We start from the raw sequence: 23,993 nt of genomic DNA on the forward strand, positions 1-23,993 counted from the left end.
CTGTTTGGGGAGTTGAAGATTACATGTCTACTTTAAACTTCAGTTTAGAGTTTACAGAAGCAATAATATCTTAACTACCTCACTTGGAAGTCACCATTACCAGCTATTGGACCACTGTTAATGTGTGCTTTGCTGCATGGGCTGAGAATTGGAATATATTTTTTCTTAACTTTCGTTCCTTTGAAGTTTTCAGTGATCTTTAATAGATTCTGATTTTTTCCTGTTTCAGTTTGGATTAATAGCTGATAACAAAAGAAACCTCAAACATGGAGCTTAAAATATGTGTGGTTTGCTTCATTGAGAATAAATTTTTTTTCAGAGTTCAGGGACTGCATTATATTGCAGACAGACAAATTCAGATATTCAGAATGTCTGGAGAAGAAAGTGCTAAAATGCAGCTGAAAAATTCCTATATGCAATATTGAGACTCTGTGCATGTGGAATATTTCTGAATGTTATTGTTGCATTGGGAATAATCCTAAGTGTGCAGTTCAATTTTCTTTGAATACAGTTGTCAATATTATGTATTAGATCAATTTTATTCTCTACCATAGGAACAAGTGACTGAAAACCATGGCTTCACCAAGGTGAAGGAAAGGGATCTTGGCAACAAAGGAACAAACTGGACCATTGGTCCATCTGCCTCAGTATACTGACCGGCAATAGGTCTCCAGTGTTTCAAAGTGGAGCTTTTCCCAACCCTATCTAGAGATACCCTTCAGGCACTATGTGAATTCAGTGCTTAACAGATTCCAGGGCTTGGCCAAAAAGATGGAACAGCTCTGGATGTTAATTTTTGTCTGACACATTTTGTAAAAGATAATTCATTGACTTTTTATTGGTGTTCTATTAAGATTTAGCGACTAGCAACCACTGTGATATACCAACTGGACTAGCATTTGAGCTTCTTTAACCATTGCTTATTTCTCCCCCTTTCTCCATTCTCTCCCCTCTTATTAAAAAAAAATGAACAAGTTTAAGTTGCAATTCTGTCCCCACTTACCCAGGAGTAAGTTGCTCTCTGCTTGGGATAAAGATCTGTCATCTGTCTTACAATGAAATCTGCAGCAGTGTGCAAATCCATAACTCTTTGCTTGGTTTTCTGACTTCTGCAGACATATTTTTTCCATTTATATACATGTAATATACATTTATATACATGTACATATTATATACATAATAAACGCAACAGAATTGTGTTGATTCTGCAATTTAAATTATTTCAGGTAGCCATTGCTATTTTCCCACCCTTAGTGTTTAAAGAATGGAGATTCTGGTCATTTAAAGGACACCCTGAATAGTATGGCTGGTGCTGTAAGTAAAAGCTCCCAGACTATAGGCCACGCAACACTTGACAAGTGCTCTTTTGCCTGCCTAATGCTAGCGCTCTTAATACTAATGGAAACAAGAGTGATAGAGCCTGGTGGCAGGCCTTTATGCTTGACACACCTTACCCAAGTGAACTGAGATGCATTAGTATTAAACCGAAGCAAGCAAAATCCTATGTGGTGGGCCTTGTTTTACACAGCTGCACCATTGTCTAAACTTGAAAAATTCCACAGCTCAGCTCCATACTAATTTTAAGTGGGGAGAGAGAGGATAATCCCTTTGTTCAATTGCTCTGGTCTATTCAAAGGAAGATGACAAAATGCTATTAGTTAAAGATGTGGCGTGGGGCTTGTTTGTTTGGGTTGGCTTAGTGTGGCGTACTTAAAGGCATCACAATAAAATAATAACATTAAAACCCGTAAAACTCAACATGAAACAAGCAATGTCACAACAGCCATAAACATTCTCTCACTAAAAGACCAAAGGACAAACCACTTCCAACAGGCCTATAATAGCCTCTGAACAACCCCTTTGAAAAACGTAGGCTTTACCCTGCTTATAAAACACCAGAAGAGACATCCATTTACACACACACACACACACACACACACTCACTCACACTCTGCAGGTTAAGCTTACTGAGCTCAGATATGAGTTTCAGCGACTCATAAAGCTTAGCTGAAAGAAGGGGCAAGCTTTGCATGGCCCGAGTTTTTGCAAGCAGCAAGAACATTGTGAGCAAAAAATTGAAAGCCAGCATCTGGTTAGTGACTGGATCTGCAGTCTGGCAGATTGCACTAGCTGGGGAAAAAGCCCACACTTAAAATAGTTATAATTTAATTCATTTTGTCAGAATGTTAACTAAAAGAGATAATTACATGGATCCCTGTTCAGGGGCAGATCTAGGTAATAATGACACCCTGGGGGAGGCCAAAATTTGACAATGCCCCCCCAATCTTTGTGGTGCCTTCCCAAAGACAGGTAAGGGTGGTGCCAGACTTTGGGAAGGAGCTGTGAGGCTTGGGCAGGGTCTTAGAGCCCTCCTACCTTTGTCCAAGGGTGGCGCTGTGGGTTAAACCACAAAGCCTAGGACTTGCTGATTGGAAGGTCGGAGGTTCGAATCCCCGCCACAGGGTGAGCTCCCATTGCTCGGTCCTTGCTCCTGCCAACCTAGCAGTTCGAAAGAAAGTCAAAGTGCAAGTAGATCAATAGGTACCGCTCTGGTGGGAAGGTAAACAGTGTTTCCGTGCACTGCTCTGGTTCGCCAGAAGCAGCTTCGTCATGCTGGCCACATGACCTGGAAGCTGTACGCCGGCTCCCTTGGCAAATAAAGCGAGATGAGCGCCGTAACCCCAAAGTCGGTCACGACTGGACCTAATGGTCAGGGGTCCATTTACCTTTACCCCTTGCCCCTGGCACCATGTGTGGGGGAACCAGTTGTGCTGTCCTAAATCCACGTCTGCCCTGCTTCCAGCTCTTTGGTGTATGAAATTGTGTCAACCAGGCTTCAGCCACCAACTTTACAAACTTCTTTTTTGGACTGAGTAGAAACAAAAACATATTATATAAGAGAGGTGTGTGTGTGTGTGTGTGTGTGTGTGTGTGTGTGTTATTACTGTTCATATATTTTATGAGTATACAAAACATAAGGAACAAAATGGAATGTATGTGCACCAACCAACCACAATCATCTTTCTGCTCTCCACACACCCTGCTCCCTAAATTGCCTCCTTCTTCCCTTTCAATCATTGCAGTAGCCCTTGGGGGAGAAATCCACCTCAAAGGCCACCAGGCTCTTTTCTTCTAGCAGCACATTAAAGAGGGAGAGATCCAATCTCTCTCCTTTGTCTTTCCTTTTTGAGGCTGGAGTGCCAGTAATGCCTCACCAGGGCTCATGCTGCACAGCCTCAGGTATAACTTAAATGGGAGGGGTGCTGCCCTATAAGCTTTCAGGAACCTTTCATTCATCTCAAGCATTTATTTGCACCTGTACACATTCAAGAGAGAATAGCCCCCAGAGTTATATATTATATATGGAGAAGGGTGTGCCTTATTTAGTTACCATACAGCTTTATCACTTTTTCCAGTCAAACAACTCAATAGTGAAGAATCATTCTTCTATGGCGTGTTAAAGAGAAAGTTCAACAAAACTGGGAAGCCTAATATTGACTTAAAAATAATAATAATCTCCCTACGTGTGGCTACTACTGATGGCTGCACAGAAGCTCCAGGAGATGCAGAATCCAGTTTCTCTGCAATGTAATAGGATATGGCCACTGGGAGTATATTATGCAGTGTTTGTATAGTATGTAGTGAATTCAAGGAATACGTTTTGACCTAGAAGCTTTGAATGGTTTTGGTCTGACACTCCTCGTTCTTTCTTTCTTTCTTTCTTTCTTTCTTTCTTTCTTTCTTTCTTATTATTGCCATGTTAAAAGGGCAACTGAGAGTTAAATAATACGATCTGTGGGCCCCATGTGGCAATACTTCTCTGTTTACTCCCAAGTACATGCACTCAGGAGGCTCAGCCGAAATGCCTTGTTTGTGGTGGACTTGTACTTGAAGAACGTGAGGTCTGGAGGGTGACAATGTGAGAATGGGCCTTTTCTGTAGTGGCTTCCCCTTTTGTGGAATTATTTCCCCAGGGAACTTCTCCTGGCGCCTTCATTATATATATTTTAGGCGCTTGTGAAAAACATTCCTTTGGCTGATTAATATTCTACAATCTTTTAAATGTGTCCTTGGGAAGGAGGAGCTATAGTTTTGTTGTTTTCGTTTTAATTATTTACCCATATTTTTCTCTTGTATTTTATTCTGTGATCTGCCTTGAGATCTTGTGATGAAGGGCAAGATATAAATTAATTAAATAAACTTGATTATTCATTTGAGAAAAGGACTCCACTTCTCACTTACATTCTAAGGTACTTCCTCTAAATTTTTGCAAATATACACGGATGGCTATCGGCAACAATTCTCTAACATATTTCATCAGACATTGGCATTTGATATGTAGTAAGATTTGCCTTACAAATTGGCAAAGTGCTACAGGAGGCTAAGCTATCCCACAGTAAACATTAGGAAGAACTTCCTGACAGTAAGAGCTGTTCAACAGTGGAATTTGCTGCCAAGGAGTGGGTGGAGTCTCCTTCTTTGGAGGTCTTTAAGCAGAGGCTTGACAGCCATATGTCAGGAGTGCTCTGATGGTGTTTCCTGCTTGGCAGGGGGTTGGACTCGATGGCCCTTGTGGTCTCTTCCAACTCTATGATTCTATGATTCTAAGTGTTCAGCCTTGGATATTTTAGATATCGCTACGGGTTCCATATTTCGTATCCTTTTCTAATACACTTTCTATTCTTTGTCTGAAGTATGATCTTTACCCATGTATGAGTCAGCCTGACTTATTTTTGTTAATATTGCACTTTTGCACATGCTCTGTTTGTTCACAATCACCTTTGTGCTGTTGCTAGAATTCGTTCCACTTTCTTCCATTAAGCTTAGGGGGGGGGGGCATTGGAGTGTTTTAAAGCTTGCTCAACTTAGGGAGAAATATCTTGTCTCCTCCATTACTTTTGCCATAAGGACGCCAAAAAAACAACTACTCTTGTTTATATTCCTAGGTTATTCACATAACCAGCGTTGAAGATTGGTCATGTGATTCCAGGTTCAGGTGCAGCTCAGTTTATAAGTTTTTGCTTCATTCACACCTGTCTCCATATTCAGTTCAGGTGGCTAGCATTTTCGAGCCCATGTTGGCACAGTGCATTTACAAACAGGTTAGAATCATAAAATTGTTGAGTTGGAAGGTGTCCTGAGGGTCATCCAGTCCATTTCAGATAATCTTACCTAAGTCAATAAAGCATATTAAACTTCAGAATTAGAGGTAGCCATAACTCAAGGCTGGAACTGGTCCATTCCTTCAGCTGCAAGAGAACCTATGTCCATTTGAACTTTAATTTGTCTCTATTCACCCCCACCAGCAGTCCCCTGCTTTCCTTACATGCTGTATTATCAATTTGTTTGGAGAACAATGGGCTCATTCATAAACTGAATTGTAGTTTGACATGAAAGTTATACATTCATTGCTACAGTTCTGAAGGCTGTTGTTATAGGGTTGGCATACCTAGAAAATGTGGGTTTCAGGTATATTGGATCTGAATTATGAACATATGAAGTTTGTATCCATAGTATTTGCTTGCATGTTTGACAAAAAAACCAGACACAAAACAGTAAAGCAATTTATCACTCATTAAAGCTCTTCACATAATTGTGAAAGCAGCCCTTGAATCTATAGGTGCTGTTCTTATCATCACTCTTTCCTTTGGGCTATTGCAGTGTTATTTAAGACAGAAACTGCTATCTCTGCTCACCTGCTCACCACTCAGTACTGAGAAGACTCTCCATGATAAAGAAGTCTCAAATCTGCCCTGATTCCCCTACCACGATCTGGATGGTTTTATTGGTTTAGTGGGCTAAACTCTTTTGCAAAACTCAATTTTGGTGATTTCAGTTTAATCCAGTATTTGGTGAGGTTTATTAGGTTTATTGTATCAATAAGGCCCAATTGTAAACTGAATAATAACAACAATTTGTTACTTATACCATGCCTGTGTGACTGGTTGCCCCAGCCACTCTGCGTGGCGAAAGAGAATGTCTTCTCTTTTCGTGCTGAGGCATACAGTAAATAATATTTTATGATTGATAGCAACTTCATTCCATGCATACCTTTTAGTTTCAGCTGCCAAAAGTGGAACCTTTTTATTTAAAAAAAGTGATTTTATTTTTATTGCATCTTCAGTCTTAAGTTATGACTGCAATCTTTTTCAGCACTCTGAATAGGTAAGAGCAAATTTCAGATGGTGGGGGGGGAGGGGTAGAATTCCATGAATTTTCAGACACAAAAATATTTCTGATTCATGCAGCCTTTGCAAGTTTCCTTTATATTTCTTCCTGATACTATGGACAGTAAGGTTAAGCATATGTAGATTCTAACTGAAAAAACTAATTGTTATGTCTATTAGACATTATCTGTAAGAGCATCATAAATCGTTTCTTGTTGTCTTTGTACTCAACTACACAACCAAATTAGCCAGAAGAAAGTATTAATAGATGGGCTTAGTCTGCTGTGCAAGCATAGCATATTTTTCACACTTACAGTTCAGGAAGACCCGTTTCCTCGTGCCTATTTTGGTCTACTTGAAACTAGCACCATTCTAATCACTCATCTTGGTTTGTGATCAACACCCCCCTTCCCCCCAAAATCTTTACATCTGCCTTTTGTAAAAGCTGCTTTCTTAGTCTGTAACAAATTTGGGAAACATTTACCCACCAAAGAAGATCAATGAGTAAGCTGCCCTACTCAAATTTGAATCATATGACTTGCATGCTCCTGGAAATGCCTGCAGCCACTCCTTTAACAAGGAAGTCATAATTAGTCAACATGGATCTGGTATCTGACTCTTTTCATGCCTATCTTTAAAGTACTAATTAAGGAAATATTTGTGGACTGTTGTCTGAACTCCTCCTCTCCTTGATTCTTGAAATAACTTGGATCTGTTCCATATTTTCCTCACCTCCCAGCAATGTTCTTCCTTCAGATCTGTTGCCTTTTTGACACTATTTATCTTTTAAATTAAACTAGGACAGTTAGGCCAAGAAGTACACTTGATAGTGATTTTGTTTTGGTAGCATTTATATTAGTACCTCATCACTCTGAGACACAAAGGTATTTCAAATCTGACCAGTTGTTTGGCTTTAAGGGCTTTTTGTGCACCCCGGCTCAGTAAACCCGAGGGATGTGATAGGTAGAAATGAAGACAATATAGCATTTTGGGATCAAAATGGCCACAATTTTATTAATTGCAGATGCAAGTAGGCTTTGACATAGGCACTGGATATGGATTCTCAATCAACTTGCCCGTCTGCTGGTTGATTAAGCCTTCAGAGTCAATCCTGGATTTAAGGATCACCCTATGACCTGAATCAAATCTGGGCAAATCTTCCAGGAGGCCATTTGGGAAGTTCTGTGGCATTCAGGCAGAAACCTTTCCCTGGACCCCTTTCCCTGGGTACCTTGATACTTTCCCACCAACAAGTTGTGACAGTTGCTGTGAGGTAGGTGAAACCTCCAGACACCCCTCATTTTGTCTGCAGGCGATTTCTTCCCTGGCCTAGAATATGGTGACCAAAACGCTTCATAGCAAGGTATTAGTCACACCCTGCCCACTCATCCCGGCAGGACCAAAATTATAGGGTGGGGCATCTGATACCACCTGCGCTGACTGAGAGCTTTCATGCTGGCTTGGAAAAGCTTTCATGCTGCAGCTCAGCAAAGCAAGTTCAGGTGAATAATTAGGAAATCTGTACAGCATATTATCAGGAAATTTGAACTGTGGTGTGCTTTAAATATCATATCATACCGTAAGTAATTAACATAAGATTCTGAAAAGCGTGATGTGGAGTTTCTGCCTATGGCTCTCTACTTCTTCAGACAACAGCACTGTTAGATTCTGACTGACATTTTTCTGAATCAGAACAAGTTTTTCTTCTTTTTGACAATTCTTAATAGGTTCTTAAAATACAGTGGTATCTTGGGTTAAGTACTTAATTCATTCCCGAGGTCCATTCTTAACCTGAAACTGTTCTTAACCTGAAGCACCACTTTAGCTAATGGGGCCTCCCACTGCTGCCATGCCGCCGGAGCATGATTTCTGTTCTCATCCTGAAGCAAAGTTCTTAACCCGAGGTACTATTTCTGGGTTAGCGGAGCCTGTAACCTGAAGCATCTGTAATCTGAAGCATGTGTAACCCGAGGTACCACTGTACTGAATATTATGTTGCTATTTATTTTAGAATTACAGCAAGTCTTTATTAGTTCCTTGTCTTTTGATTACGGACAAAACAAAAGTTTTGTCTTAAAATCTGTCATCTGTAGTAGCTGAATAATGATAGTGTCATGTGGTGGCACGCCCAAAAAATCTGAACACCCCCCTCCCCAGCAACTATATCACTATAAAAGGCCCTGAGTTCAACAGAAAGAAGACATTCTGGAGTTAAAGGGAAGAAGTGAAGACACCTTACCTATTCCTCATCTATATAGTCCTTGGCTTTCTTTTGTTGTGATCTGTTTGATATTTCCATCCTGGAAAGTAATTTAGTTTCTGGACAAAGGTAGTCAGTATTTGGTTTGTTCACAAGGATAATCCTGTCATTTATGTAACTCAAAGCTTTATGGAACATCAATATTAGGCTTGCATTCTACAATAATATATTTTAGAAGATTCTGACACTTTGATTTTGAGTTATTTTAAAAATCTTGGTTAGAAAAACAACAATAGTTTTCCACGCAAGGCTTATAAATTTAAGTGAGCTTCAAAATGGGTTGAATACTATGCTCAAGGGATCAAACCATTCTTTCTACAAACAACTTTTATCTTGGTCCTTTATGCATACAAAATACAATGGTGAAAGACAAGTAGCTTGACAATGACAGATTGCCTATGGTATTGGTTCATCCTGTTTGGCTTAGCTGGACTTTGAGCAGAGCTATGTTCCACACAAACAAAACCTTTGTATTCGCATGCAATTGGATTCACCCTCCAGTATTTTTGATCCTTTGTGTTGTTATTTTTTTGTTTAGCATCCACTAAGTTGAAGCTGTTAAACTTATATTGCATCTCTACAAAATTCAAAATGGCTGTCCACACAGGGAAGGGTTTGGTTCTGAAGTTTTAAATTTAAACAGAGATACTGAGATTTAAAATGTTTTATGAAAAGTGCTTCCAATATACAGTTAAGTGCAAAATTCAAGTGCTTTCATGATTGCCATACACAACAATGAATAAATAAATAAATTATGCATTCTTATCTGGATTCATAGGAACCTAAAGCAGAATACAACCATTTTAAATTATAGTCTTCAGTGTCTATCTGGCTACTTTGTGTGAATGATTTGATGATCACATAGGGGCAGAGGCACCATCTTCTAAAAAACATTGAGGAGGGGCCGACATGGTGTCCTGACATCACATACACAATGTTATGCAATGTCCTGATGTCACTCCACACCCAGCTCTGTGTTTCCCTAAACAATGGGGGCCCACAGCCCTCTTTAAAAAAATAACATTGAGCCTTGGCCCCCAGGAATTGGCGTGCATGCATAGGGGACAGAATTTGAAGAACAAATTAGTCAGGTGTATATGGTCCAGTTGATTGGACATTTCTTGAAGTATAAAGAGCTAGTACTACTTTCATAACAGGACAAATTACATGTGACACACAGTTGCATGTAATGCTTCTGTTTTGATTTATTTATTTCAACAATTTGTATGCCACTTAGCATATGTGGCAGCTGGCGATCTGGAATAAAGACTGGCAGGTGAAGAAGTGTTTCGGCCTTTCATCTTGTGTTATTTTTCTGCTCACTGCTCACCACACAAACCTCTTTTTTTTCCTGCAAGGAAAATATACAAGGGTGTGTATGTTTTTTCTCAATGGCTCAATGGGCGTTGTAGTCCTGATGAAAATCTTCCCAACCCTGAAATTGCTATCGGGTCCTGAACGGAAAGGTCCATTGGTGCTGCCCTCTAAGGGTAGCTTGAGGTTTGCAGGACAGTTTTCAAGAGGGCCATGATTTGAGAGGAAAGCGTTGACCACTCCCCCATGTGCCACAGTCTCAATCCCAGCTGCTATTTAAGTTTATGAAAGAAGGCAAATTACTTGAAATCATGCAGTTAATATCATACATGCTTTGGTCCTCAGTGCCATGATTAGAACTGAAGAAGGTTTTAAACATTCAACTCACTTTTTTAAAAAACACATTTAACGCTGTCAGTCGCTGAATGCTCTCCCAGTATATATCACGTTCTATTGCCTATTTAAAAGCCTGCACTTTTAATCATGAGGGAACTGAAGGATGCATGTGTGGAAAAGGGGGGGGGGGGGAGGAGAGTGGAAACATGCATTTTGCTTTTACACATCACATCATCCCCACTGGTGCTAATGCAATTTAGCTCAACATGGCAGTATCTCGACAAATAAAGCCACAGCTTCATACTGCAACAGGTACTGCTGTGTAAAAGTAACATTGGAAACTGGAACCAGAAGTGCTAGCACTATAACCACCAAAGCTAGCACAATGCACCCCACACCTGAATGCTACCTGAAGCTCATATTGGTCAACTTCGTCACATAAATCTAGAATTTTGGACTGCCATCTGTGACGTTATTATGTATTAGGCTCTTACGCAAATTATAAATACCAGCCACTAATTCAGGTATGGCTGCATGGATTAAATATTTTAACTGTAATGTTCCTTTGTGTATTTCCTTAAAGGTACTTGTGCAACCATTGTGGATTAATAGTACGTTTGAACATACTTTTTTTTTCCTTTTTGGGGTGAAAGAAAGAAGTTGTTTCAAATAGGATCTCTCATCACTGTCTCTCTGACATTACCTCCTACTGAACTTAAAGTTGAATACTTGGGGTCAGAAGGGAAAGAAAACAACAATTATAGAGACAAGTTGATTGAGCGGTTTCTTTTCCATTCAGTTATGATTGGAACATGAAGAGTGGGGTGTATATTGTTAGTTCAAACATTTTCAATTACAGTGTTTTAATTGCATTTTTGTGTCCTTGCACAAAATGCATTCCATAATAATGGATGTAAGAATTACAGGACGGGTTGCTCTTGCTTTCGTATTTGTTAACATATGAAGTTGTAATTTTATATCACTTCATTTATCTACTTTTCTAACAGTTATGGACAGTTCCTATTAATAAAACTGAGAATATTGTTCTCTGACTAATGTAAGTGAGGGAGTGAAATAGAAGTGTTTACATTATTCCCTTTTAAATAGACTGTGATGTGGCAAGGCAATTTTTTTAAAAAAGATTTCTAGGATACTTCTTAAAATGGTTAATCTGTTAAACAGCAATCAAAAGAGAGCATTTGCTAGTGTTTAATTCTTAACAGGATTTTTTTTAGTGTAGCTAAAACCATTTTTGTGTGTGTGTTTTATTCATTCCACTTCTACAAATTAAAATATACTCTTTTCGACATTGTTTAGACTGTGGATCTCTTGAACACACATGTATGTGCTTGTTCTTACACAGAAGCACACTTCTTCACATACCGTATTTCTTATATGTGTACTAAATGAATTTAGAATGTATGCACATGTGCATTCGCTGATGGTTTCGCTTTCGGTATCAAATTAGTGCCTGAGGGGCAGCCATGTTGGTTTTTGGACTCATTGATCAGTGACAACTTGCGCTTCTCCAAGTCACTCTCCCAAGCACCCTTGTCCTGATGATCACCTTCATCTGACCATCTGTAGCAGATTTGAAGCACCCAGTCTACATCAGCCCAGCCATTCCCTTCAACCCTGTTCCACTTGAGGGTCTAACACAGGCATAGCAAACTCAGTCCTCCAGATGTTTTGGGACTACAACTCCCATCATCCCTAGCTAACAGGACCAGTGGTCAGGGGTGATGGGAGTTGTAGTCCCAAAACATCTGGAGGGCCGAGTTTGCCTATGCCTGGTCTAACACACTCAGAAGGTGATGCCTTTTTGATTATCCCAGAGCAGGAAGCCCCTACCTGCCCATTGGAAACATATCCCCAAATGGTTCTTGCTTTGGTTTGATTGAAGTTTTCCTTCCTCTTCTATGATGGGGAATTGAGATAGATAGAGTTCCTTTATGCCCTTTTGCCCCACTGAAGAGTTCTGTTTCACTGCTGCTATCCCAGGATAATAAATATCATTTGAGGGATACTTTTGCTACATGAAATGTTTAATATATATGTCTTCCAGAGCGGCCATCTCCTGTATAATGCTTCTGCCTAATTTTCTGCTTAATAATTTACAATGCTAAAGAGATTCCACCACTGTGTGTTGAATATTATTTTTCTTTTAAGGGGTTTTCTCCTTTGCCTCCTATTTCACTGTTCAAATGAGCATGTGGGCTCCTTCTACCGAGAGTTGATAGGCTCAGAAAATGTGAGAATTTCGTTATTTTCCCTCAAGTGGGGTTGATTTTTTTGTGAGCAGAATTAAGAGGAGAGGAGGGCATGAGAAGGACTGGGAGTGTATTCGTTTTGAATTCAGGTGGAAGGTTAAATCCGAGAGAAGTTACCCTTTCCACTGTGGAAGGGTAATAAGCCCCACAATATTTATTTTACTTTAAAGGGGTGAAGCCAATAGGGAGAAGGGATGTGGTTTGAGGAAGAAAGGGAGGGACAAAGAGCCCACTGATACTTGTGCACAAAGGCCCCCAGAGACTGCACAGGACTCCACCACTAATCACTATTAAAGAAACAAACTGAGTGGTCCAGGCAATATGGGTTTGCTGGGTAGCCTGTGTATATTTCTAACCACTTTGCTGTTCTGTAACGAGAATCTGTGACATTGTCATATTTTCCCAGAAGACAGGATCACACTTCAAAACGACCTTGACAGATTAGAGAACTGGGCCAAAACAAACAAGATGAATTTTAACAGGGAGAAATGTAAAGTATTGCACTTGGGCAAAAAAAATGAGAGGCACAAATACAAGATGGGTGACACCTGGCTTGAGAGCAGTACATGTGAAAAGGATCTAGGAGTCTTGGTTGACCACAAACTTAACATGAGCCAACAGTGTGACGCGGCAGCTAAAAAAGCCAATGCAATTCTGGGCTGCATCAATAGGAGTATAGCATCTAGATCAAGGGAAGTTATAGTGCCACTGTATTCTGCTCTGGTCAGACCTCACCTGGAGTATTGTGTCCAGTTCTGGGCACCACAGTTCAAGAAGGACACTGACAAACTAGAACGTGTACAGAGGAGGGCAACCAAAATGGTCAAAGGCCTGGAAACAATGCCTTATGAGGATCGGCTAAGGGAGCTGGGCATGTTTAGCCTGGAGAAGAGGAGGTTAAGGGGTGATATGATAGCCATGTTCAAATATATAAAAGGATGTCACATAGAGGAGGGAGAAAGGTTGTTTTCTGCTGCTCCAGAGAAGCGGACACGGAGCAATGGATCCAAACTACAAGAAAGAAGATTCCACCTAAACATTAGGAAGAACTTCCTGACCGTAAGAGCTGTTCGACAGTGGAATTTGCTGCCAAGGAGTGTGGTGGAGTCTCCTTCTTTGGAGGTCTTTAAGCAGAGGCTTGACAACCATATGTCAGGAGTGCTCTGATGGTGTTTCCTGCGTGGCAGGGGGTTGGACTCGATGGCCCTTGTGGTCTCTTCCAACTCTATGATTCTATGATTCTATGATTCTATGATTCCCTCATAGTCCCATCAATATTTTTCTCTTACGTTTTGTGCCCACTTAATTATGAAATATTTCACATGTTCAGATTTTCTAGAATGTATCAAAAGCAGATTATATATTTATGATAAAAAATATGTGCATTCTTTATTATTAGTTTAACAAAACATAGGCACTAATTTCGTTATTGAGGGGAGACATAAAAATGTGCAAAACCGATCCTGTAGGGATCTAGGGTTATGGTGTACGGTGGTTTTAATAATGTTCTATTAACTTTTCCACAAGAACAGATATGTTAGCCCACTCTTTGGGGTCCATTCTGGAGACATAATCTCATACAGGCTTGGTATTGTAAGCAGCATTCTTCTGACCTGCAGTTATATCCGCTTTAAAATATATAGCCCAGGACCAGCAGGACCTGATAGTGGTGGCTGACTGGATGAGGAGACATAAACTGCTTTTGAACTGACACTATAATATCATGGTAGTTTTCAGCCTTTTTAGTCCTGATTCTCATCTTTAACTTGAACATGATTTTAGGTACCCATTTCTTATTTTTTTCTTTTTAACCATCTGTTTGTATGGTGGTAGTGCTGCTGTCGTGATCCACCTTAGATCAGGCTGTGACTTGGTTTTGGGTCCTGACAGACCAGTCTGAAGACCAATAGGATCACCCGCCATGGGTGGGTTTAGTCATTTCTGTATGATGAAGTCCCCAGTTTCAGTGTTATCCTGATCCCACAACTGCTCTAAATATCTTGTTTCAATTTGTTTCTATCAGTTTCATCCAAGCCACTGTGGATTGTCATGGAGCAAGGCTAATAATAATAATAATAATAATAATAATAATAATGATTTGCCTGAATGCTGTACATATGACAGTGTAATTTAATTTTAGCTTTTATATAGAGAAGACGTATGGTACCATCATATGCTAAAATGTTGTATCATCAGGTGTTAAATTTATTAGGTTCCATCATGTTTAGATATTTGAGTTGTTGATTGGTCAGATTGAACAAAAAAAGCTTGACACGTGAAATTTTGGAACTCTTTTAGACACCCCAATATCCTTTACTGTCTTCACATTCCAAGTAATGAGCTGAAACGAACCTTTCTGCAATTTAATTGTTGCAGTCTTTGCAGTGTGCAGTTCTAAACACACTATGAAATTTGGCAATATTTGGACTTTGAGTTCCTTAGATTTATGTTGCAGTCATTGAAGTCTGAGCTATTGCCTGAATCAAACAGATTCAAAATTGATCATAAGCAGTACATAGAATTGAACCTAGAAAATTTGGGCAGGTATATTGTATGCAGAATAAGACATGCATTCATGATGCCTAATATATTAATGTTGCCTCTTTTGCTTCAGAGGCACTAAAATATTCAATTAAAAAACATATGTTTTCTAAGCGTTTTCATTTTTTTTTTTTAATCTTATCAGACAGGAAGCACTCCTTGCTGCCATCAGTGAAAAAGATGCAAATATTGCCTTGCTTGAACTGTCTGCTTCAAAGAAAAAGAAAACTCAAGAAGAAGTGATGGCTTTGAAAAGAGAAAAAGACAGATTAGTCCATCAGTTAAAACAACAGGTTGGAAAACACTTTTTTCCCTTATCATTCTTTATGGGGATTTGCAATTATTTTCCCTGCTTTCTTCTAACATGAAACTAAGTCTTTAAACCAAGCCTGCCTGTGACAGCTGGAAAGAAAGGTAGGATAAGGATACGTATTGCCTTACTACTATTTTATTGGTGTTTAGTCTTCAGTTGCATGTCGGTTCAGCTTGTTCAATATGTTCTTCGGTCATGTCCTGTTTCCCTTTTTCCATCGAGGCTACCACTTAACTGATTACACAACAGCAGAAAGCATCATACTGAGATATGTTCCTTCTCTTGAATCCTACTAACCCTTTATGTTTAGTTCCCATTTTGTATATTGTATTCAGTGCTTCTTTTGGGATGGTACTTACTGCTATGGAGTATCGTCACCTCTTCTTCTCTTTGCTGTACATGGCAGCCATTTTGTGCTGGCGCCCATGCCACTTTTATCATGACATGAGTGCTAGAATCTCATTTTAATAAAATAAAATATTAAAACCCATATCTACTGTACCTCCTTATTCAGATGCTGTATTATAGTTGCTTGTTAGCTTTCTGCAAGGTTATCTGGAAGTTACAAATGGATCTCAGCAAAAACTGAACTATAATTTGCTTCTGTTCTGAAGTGCAAATTGTAGGAATGCTAGGTTGTATGTTCCAAATATATGTTTTATATGAATTTCTTTTTACTGATAAGGAAAAATTGCCATAGAATACATCCTATAATACAGTGTGGGGTCATGGTTGGAACATATTATTTGGATCAAATTCAAATCACCACTCAGGCAAGGAGCTCACTGGGTTACCTTGCACCAGTCACCATCTCTCAAACTTACCTATCTTTCATGGTTGGTGGGGCTGAACGCCTTGAAATAAAGGTGGAATAAAAAAATAATGAAATGAATGAATGCATGTTTAAATATGCATATACAACAACCAACAGACTACGGTAAACTATTTTAGCTGGGGCAATCTTTTTATGTCACTATTAAGTTTCTGATGGTTAGGTCCATGCATTAAGGAAAGAGAAGCATAATCAGATAACCTAGATGCTAAAGCTGTGTTGTGTGTAGTAGGAATGCATTGTCAAACCTTTTTCTCCTGTAGAAACCCTGGGGAAAGTAGATGAGAAAAAGAGTTGCTTTAGAATGAGCCTTTATTGGATGTTTCCCACTGTGTGACAGTATCAGCCTTGATTTTTGTTACTGTTACTTGCAAAGTAGGAAAACATCCCTAGCCATGCCAGTCATACCAGTCTCACCCAACCCTTTGCAAGTAACCAGCTTGTCCTTCAGAATCCAGTCATTCATAGATGAGCATGCCATGTAAGCATTGTATTGGGTCCCTCCAAACATATCAATGTTATGATTCTTTTCCTTGAATCATGCATTGTATGGTGTAGCTTTCTACCCCTTAAGCAACAGGATGCAAAACTGTTGCTTCTTCCCTTCCCTGATCTTCCTATAGTTCTGACCTCATGCGCCTAATCATTACAGCTTCTTCCCACAGGTCTATAGACATAGGAAACAGCCCCAGAGCATGAACATATCATCCATTTGTGATGCTGACTTCATCACAGACAATGGTGCCAAGTACCTGGGTTCCAGTCATGATGCACATGTGCCTCAGGTCAGTCAGCTGGATAGGAGACATTGTACCCAAACGTTGTAAGCCCAGTAGGTCCATCAACACCTTTCTCTTACTTTTACAAATTGATTTCTGGATTCTCTGTAGCCACAGCTGAGTGGCATGGACTCAAACACTATTCTCTTTATTTTCTAGGTAATAGAGATATGTTCAACTTATGTCATATAACTTCCCTCTTTTCTCTTTCTGCACCTCTTGCTTAGGGGGAAATAAAGAAGGATTTTAAAAGTCATTTCCCAACATTCTGCTATGCTATAGCACAGGCATAAGCAAACCTCGGCCCTCCAGATGTTTTGGGTCTACAATTCCCATCATCCCTGACCACTGGTCCTGTTATGGGAGTTGTAGGCCAAAAACATCTGGAGGGCCAAGTTTGCCTATGCCTGCTATAGCATGACCAATAATACAGCACAAGGATGGGGCTATCAACAGATAAAGGGATAAGGTTCACTTTAGGGTCACCAGGGGATTTGATCTGTCCCCAATATGTCTTAGAGTGTACTCCTTTTGTTCCTCTCATTTGACCCTATAGGGCAGGGGTGGGGAACCACATCCAGCTGACAGGCCATGACTTGTACTCCCAATAGACAACATTTGACTGGTAATGTCAGGTGATGTGGCACTTTGAAGCCCCAACTATTGGGTGATTGTGCCCTTGCAAAGAGCCCTACACCATGCTTGGAAGCCCCATCTATCAGCTGGTCATCGAGACTTCAAAGCACTGCCTAGAGGTATTTGCAAAGGACTTGCAGTTTGAAGTGCAAGCAATCAGCTGATTTTTGGTGCTTCATCAGCCCAGCTCAGTTGATCATTGGCATTTCAGAAGCCATGTATGCAGTACTTCTGAAACCTTGTTGATCAACTGATCGAAGGTGCTTCAGCAGCCCATTTTGCCCCACCCAAGCTACCTTTTACCTGTTCACACCTGACATCTTATATGATGCCAGGTGACTGGCAAGAGAGCATGGCATGGTCAAAATGGCCTGGTGGGCCTAGTTAGGTCCATGGTCTGGAGTGCTACTCTTGCAAACACTGTTGTGCTGAATGAAACAAATTGATCAATGCCCCTGGCATTGGGTTGCCTGGCCTTTGTTGAAACAAATTACAATTGCTTTTCACAGAAATAACGTAGGATCTTCACTTCATACAACATTTATTTGGAACGTATTAAGAGACACAAATAGTGACAACTATTAACATGTAAATAGGTTTCAGAACACTTTTATTGGTTTCAATTTTAATATGATTTTGTTCTATTTGAATGTACTGGGTTATTTCTATGAATCATGTTTGTTGCTGATGCACCTCAAGAAATGTGACCGAGAGTCTGTAGCAAAAAAGAATCATGTATTTTCCTGTGATCTATATGTTCATTTCATTGTACTTTCTAGTTATATGCTAGGCAAGAGAAAAGACAGACCATCATTTTTTGTAATAAGGGGAAGAGGCTCAAATCAAGCCATTTCTAAATATATAAATGCCTTACAAATCAGCTAGATTGGGATGTTTCCCAGTCAGGTCTTTGTAAAGCTTATAACAGCTGGGTTGTGTGTATTGTAAAGAGTTATATTGTATGCCTTTTAAATTCATTAGTACATTTATATCCCACCTTGGGATATTTATATCATGGAACTCAAGCCAGTGTACAAGGGGTTGCCAAGCAGACCTCCATATCTAGGCTATGACTGGATCAAAGCCTGCTTAATTAAAAAAATGTGATTTAAACCCATACTCTGGTCTGGTTGGATACTTACTTTACAGAGATATTTCAATGGGTTTGGATAATATTGGTGAATTTCAATACAGTGGAACCTTGGGTTTCGAACTTACTCTGTTCTGGAAGATCGTTCAGCTTCTGAAAAGTTCAAAAACCGAGGATCAATGGACTGGCTGCAAAGTCAATTGGGGGGGGGGATGAAAAATGCAGCTCAGAAACTGTTTGGCTTCCTAAAATTGTTTGAAAACCGGAGCAGCTACTTCCGGGTTTTGGGCGTTCAGGGGCCGAAACATTCCAAAACAGAGGCATTCAGGAAACGAGGTATGACTGTATCTCTGATGTTAAATTGTGGGAATTACTATTGAAATGGAATGGTGCATCTTTATTTGGAAGAAAATAGAGGCTTTCAGACTGCAAACCTATACTCTCTTTCCTTGGAGTAATGTTCAATGAACTAAATGGCATTAACTCCTGAGAAGACATGTATAGGATATGCTTCAAATCACAGTGAAGAGAAGTTATAATTAGGAAAAGTAGTCCTTCTAACCCTGAAGGCATTTAGGGTGACAAAATATTCTGGATTTCCCCCTCTAATGCCCTTATTTTTGTGCATTTAGAAACAACAACCCTATTGTGATTGAGGTAGCTGACCATAGAAGAAAGCCTAAACAAAAAAAGCCCAAAATGTAGCTTTTCCTCATAGGGCAGTTGCTCCACACCCTTGATAATTTTGGTTGCCTTTTTCTGAACCTTTTCCAAATCTACACTAGCCTTAAATAATGCTGTAATAAGCACAGGGAAATTATGGACCAGAAGAAATAGCTATGCTGAAATATGGCAGTTTATATGGAGAAACAGAGAGTGAATTGGTGAAAAACAGATCACTTTGTTCTATCCTCACCCAAACATTATCCTCCAGAATGACCTTCCCTGTCCATATACTGGGTGTTATGACCCTTACTGACAGAAAACATGTGGGAGTATAGGGTGCAGAGAAATCCTGTTCAAAGTATAAAGGTAAGAAGCTCTGACTGTATGTTGTCTTATCAGCCTTAGAAGACAACACTGCTTTCTGTGGTATGCTTTCTGTATTATGTTTTGCTTCATATGTTTATCAGATATAGTATGAAATATATATATATATTAAATAGTCCTAAGATTCAGATAGTCAATGCTATTAAACTTTGTGGATTAACCCAATATAACAAATTGTCTCATAGAGCTCTGTTGGGATTGGATTAATGCCAAGGGCACTGATTGCATCAGAATGTGTAATGTATCACAGACGCATACTGAGATTGAATCGCCAAAACTCAAATATATCCAGGTTTGCTTCAGACATAGATAACGATAAAGCATTCTAAACAATCTGCTTGACTCCTCAAGCTTCCTTCTTCAGGTGAAGACTAATTGGCTCGGCAATGTTTCCATGTGACATTTTCAAAGAATGTTGAAGGTTAAACTCTTCCTGAAATGGCTAAGAACATTTATTATGCAAGGAAGGAAAGTAATGTTGCCAGGCCCCAATGATGGATATATACAGGAGGAAGACAATTGTCCACAGAGAGGGAGCTTTGTGTTCACTTTTCTATGCTGTCATTTCTGCTGTTAGACAAGTCTCTTGGCAATTCAATTTAGAACCTGAGTTTTCTGTTCAGTAGTGGAAATTGCTCCATAGAAAAGAGCATGTGGTGCTCTTTCTGTGTGCTCAGAGTATAGTTATTTCTCATCCTTTATTTGGTTTATGCTTCCCAATAGCTCCACATACTGTGGCAATTACTTAAAAGAAAGAAATCTCAGGGTGTATATGGTCCTCAGCTGCAGGTCTTACATTAACATTTGTTGTTTAAAGTTTTTTCCCCCTGCAAATGTTTCACCCATTGGATAAAAAGGTTTATTGCTTGGGTTACATATTAGTGGAAGGACTTATGTCTGTGTGATGGAACTTCCTCTCTCCCCAGCCCCGGTCCCCCCCAAATCTGCTCCAGAGGCTTGGGGAACGTAAGGGTAAACAATAGAGAAAGGAAGTCCTGTTGTACAGGCAGAAGTCATTACACTAATGGCATGACCTTGTAGGATACATCAGTTTATGTATCATGGGCTGGATTCAATTAAACCGATGTGCTAACAGTAGCTAGTGTAAGGACTCCCACTAGCAGAATGGGGCTTTCTCCCCATTCCTTTGTCCTCCTGCTGTACACCTCCAATACTTCCCCCACATCCACACTCTGGCATTGGGAAAAACCCCAGAACAGCATGTGAGGGGAAGAGTAGGGAGATTGTTCCACCTGGGAAGCAAAAATGCTTGCATTGAAGAAACTATCTTAATAGTATGACGTTGCATCCTGCCCCATATTTTTAATCCGTTCTTCAAACCTACAAACCTTTCAGGTAGGTTAGGCTGAGAAATAAGGGCTGGCCTTTAGCTTCACAACTGTGCATGTGCAGGGATTGTAACCCAAGTCACTTCTGTCTAATGCCCGTTGGACATTCTTGCAAGTTGTAGGATAGCAGGCAGTGAAAAGTGAGTGGATACAGCAGCGAAGTCATTCCATGCTGCAGGTGTTGTTAATGCTACTGCTGAAATTGTTTAACAGTTGAGGGAAGCTGCAAAGGAAGTAAAAGCCTTAACAGCCAGATCCTAAGCATGCTTACTTGGAAGGAGATTCCACTTGATTCAGTGGGATTTGTTTTAAGGAAAAGTGTGCCTAGCCTGGAATTCTAATTACACACATGAGACCATGCTTAGGACTGAACTATGCAAACTGAAGCCTTATTAGCATAAGGGGCTAAAAAAGTGCTTGTGCCAAAACTCACTATTTAAATTTATTCAGATTAAATGAAATTCTGTTTTTAGCTCCTGCATCATATACAGAAAACACTGTAATAACTGCAAAATGCTAAAATATCCTCGGAAGCATTCACAGGGGAGGTCTAATAGACTCCAATGTGTTTGGAGGACAGTATTTAAAATGGCATATTTAAGACTCCTTAAATCTTGTGCCTGTCAGCTTTTGGTCTGTTCATTTAACCAATGGAAGGATATAATGAAGAAAGCAGAGACCCAGCTTGGAGAATATGCCTGAAGAGAGCAGATTGAAAGGGGACATAAATCACATATATTGTAGCTATGCGTCAATAAAAGAGCCATTCTGAGTTTTTGGAGAAAGTCAAAACATGTCTTGAGCCTGGCCTCCATTGAATTGGTGTGGTTTAATGTGTTGCGGTTTTTGTGGCCAACATGATATGTTCAGGAGCCCATTTGCATGTTGGTGGATATGAAACATTCTGGTGCAGAACTAAAGGGAACTCTTAAAGTTTTTCTATCTGAACATATTTTAAGATTTAGCAAATTTTATCAAAGTAGGTTTGTAGCAAATGCGAAGAAACCAAGCTAGCTGCGAAGCAAGCAGTTCATGAATGTTTGAAATTCTAATTGTTTCTATACATCGCTTTTTAAGTATTTAATGGTCCTAATTTGTATTTTAGGATTGTGTACGCTCCCATTAGGACTGTACTCAAACCAAATCAGTGGTTCATTAGCAGTTGACAAAATAAAATGTCTAGCTAGAATTCCTTTTGAGATTTCAAAGATAAATGCTGCTAAATGAAATCTATACAGTGATGTAATTCTCTTTGAAATAATTTGCTTAAAAACTATAAAGACATTTTCTTGAAGGATTGTTCAGAGTTACTCGTGTGTTTCTTAAATGTCTTTTTTAACTGTTCGGATGGTCAGCCAAAAAATGTAAATGGAATTGGCCAAAAACTGCTGGAGAGCGTTTTACCCTAGACATGTTCCAGTCACTCCAAGATCACAGGTGTCCACAATATATCAGCCACAGACAAAGCTAGCATTTGGCAATCTTTGCTAACTCATTAGCTCACTACTTCATAGAAGGATTAGGAACCAAAAAGGTAACTTTGAAATCTTACGATAGCGGAAGTACATAAAAATTAACATAGCTAGCAATCTTTTCTGTTTCATTTGCCGGGATGTCCTGGTTTTTCCAGTGCAGTTGGCAAGTATGTCATCACAACATTGTAGTCAAATAAACAAAAGACATTGGTAGCTGAATTTGAGTATGACCTGGGAGGACAGGCTGTCAGCTCCTTCTGTGGGCCTCCTTGATGTGTTGTTGGGGCATTGTATGTCTCTCACTTCCTGACATAGGTCTCCTTGACTTACTTTGCCTAGATCAGATCTTATCAGGTGCTCATCCCTGGAGATTTCATCAGGTACTGATCAGCTTCGGATGGTGCCCCTGATTATGTTTTGGGCTGAGAGTGGTTTTTTGTTCCCGACCCTTTACATGGTTCCCTTCCTCTGCCATAGCTTGGAAGTCCTGTGTGTGAGGCCTAGCCTTCTTGGGCTACTAAGGCTTGTGGCTTGCTCACAGGCTATGCCCACCAGAACAGGAACAGTACACTAGGTGAACCTTAAGCCTGTTTACCATAGCTTCTGACACTTGAGGTGTCCCCTTGAGGACCCCCTTACTTTTGTGAATGCAAGTTGTTTAAAACTGTTTTACTTTTAAAAAAATATTAAATTTAAACTATTTGATATTTTAATAGTTTTAAATATTTAATAGGGGGACCTTAGAGTGAAGGGCAAAGAAAATAATACTAATACTGTACTACTACTAATAATTTTGCTGCCTGAGGTGAGGAAGAATTTGAAGCTGACTGGTGATGAGACAATATCCACTACTGTTGCTGAGAGCAGCAGGCTAGAGAGGGTGGAGTATATGTTCCCTGGCACACGCAGCCCAGTCTTCCAGCTCCTGCCAACATCTGCAGCTTGAGGCAGTGATCTCACTCTGCCTAATGTTAGGGTCAGTCCTGCTTCTGTAAGCTTTGAAGAAAACCGGCATTTAATGATTCCCTGAGGAAATTCCTTTATATGTATACATGGAGTTAGAGACATCAATGTCACCGTCAGTTCTACCATCTTTCCTTCATGTATGTTATACAAGTGGAGTGTTATTTAATGTTGGACACCTTAAATTGAGCCTGTTTCTCAATTTTATTTTCTGTTTCTGTTCAAACTATGGCACATATAATTTAGTATTGAGATAAATTTTCCATGCAGCTGTATCTTTAGTTTTTCTTTTAATTACAGACGCAGGAGGTCCCAGCATGCAAATTACCCATAACCTGAATACCCCCAACTGCTACCACTGTCATTATTGTTGCTCTGGGGATTAGAGGCATTCCTCATTTGCACAAATTGTATTACATTAGTGTCAGATGTGTAGAATTAGATCCCAGACAGTATCTGGGAGGATTTGTAACCTGAAAGGTGATCTGTAATTAAGTATGATGATGACAATGATGATATTAATAAGTAAATAGACCCCAAAGGGGCCAATTGTGCACACATGCACTTAAGACTTTCTTGAGGGTATCTCTGCAGCAAGCTGCTCCTTAACATGTTTTC

The 23,993-nt window shown here is 39.7% G+C and overlaps 1 protein-coding gene across 12 annotated transcripts in view; it reads left to right on the top strand.

The window, feature by feature from the left end:
- ERC2 (ELKS/RAB6-interacting/CAST family member 2) overlaps nucleotides 1–23,993 on the top strand; it is a 521,838-nt gene that overhangs the window by 335,539 nt on the left and 162,306 nt on the right. For all 12 annotated transcript variants that reach the window (XM_083420965.1, XM_083420973.1, XM_083420963.1 and 9 more), the window contains one exon: nucleotides 15,034–15,181. In XM_083420965.1, the coding sequence (XP_083277091.1) occupies nucleotides 15,034–15,181 (148 nt within the window). The remainder of the gene's footprint in view (nucleotides 1–15,033; nucleotides 15,182–23,993) is intronic.

The sequence above is a fragment of the Podarcis tiliguerta genome, assembly GCF_965153285.1.
Source record: "Podarcis tiliguerta genome assembly, chromosome: 2".
NCBI lineage: Eukaryota > Metazoa > Chordata > Lepidosauria > Squamata > Lacertidae > Podarcis > Podarcis tiliguerta.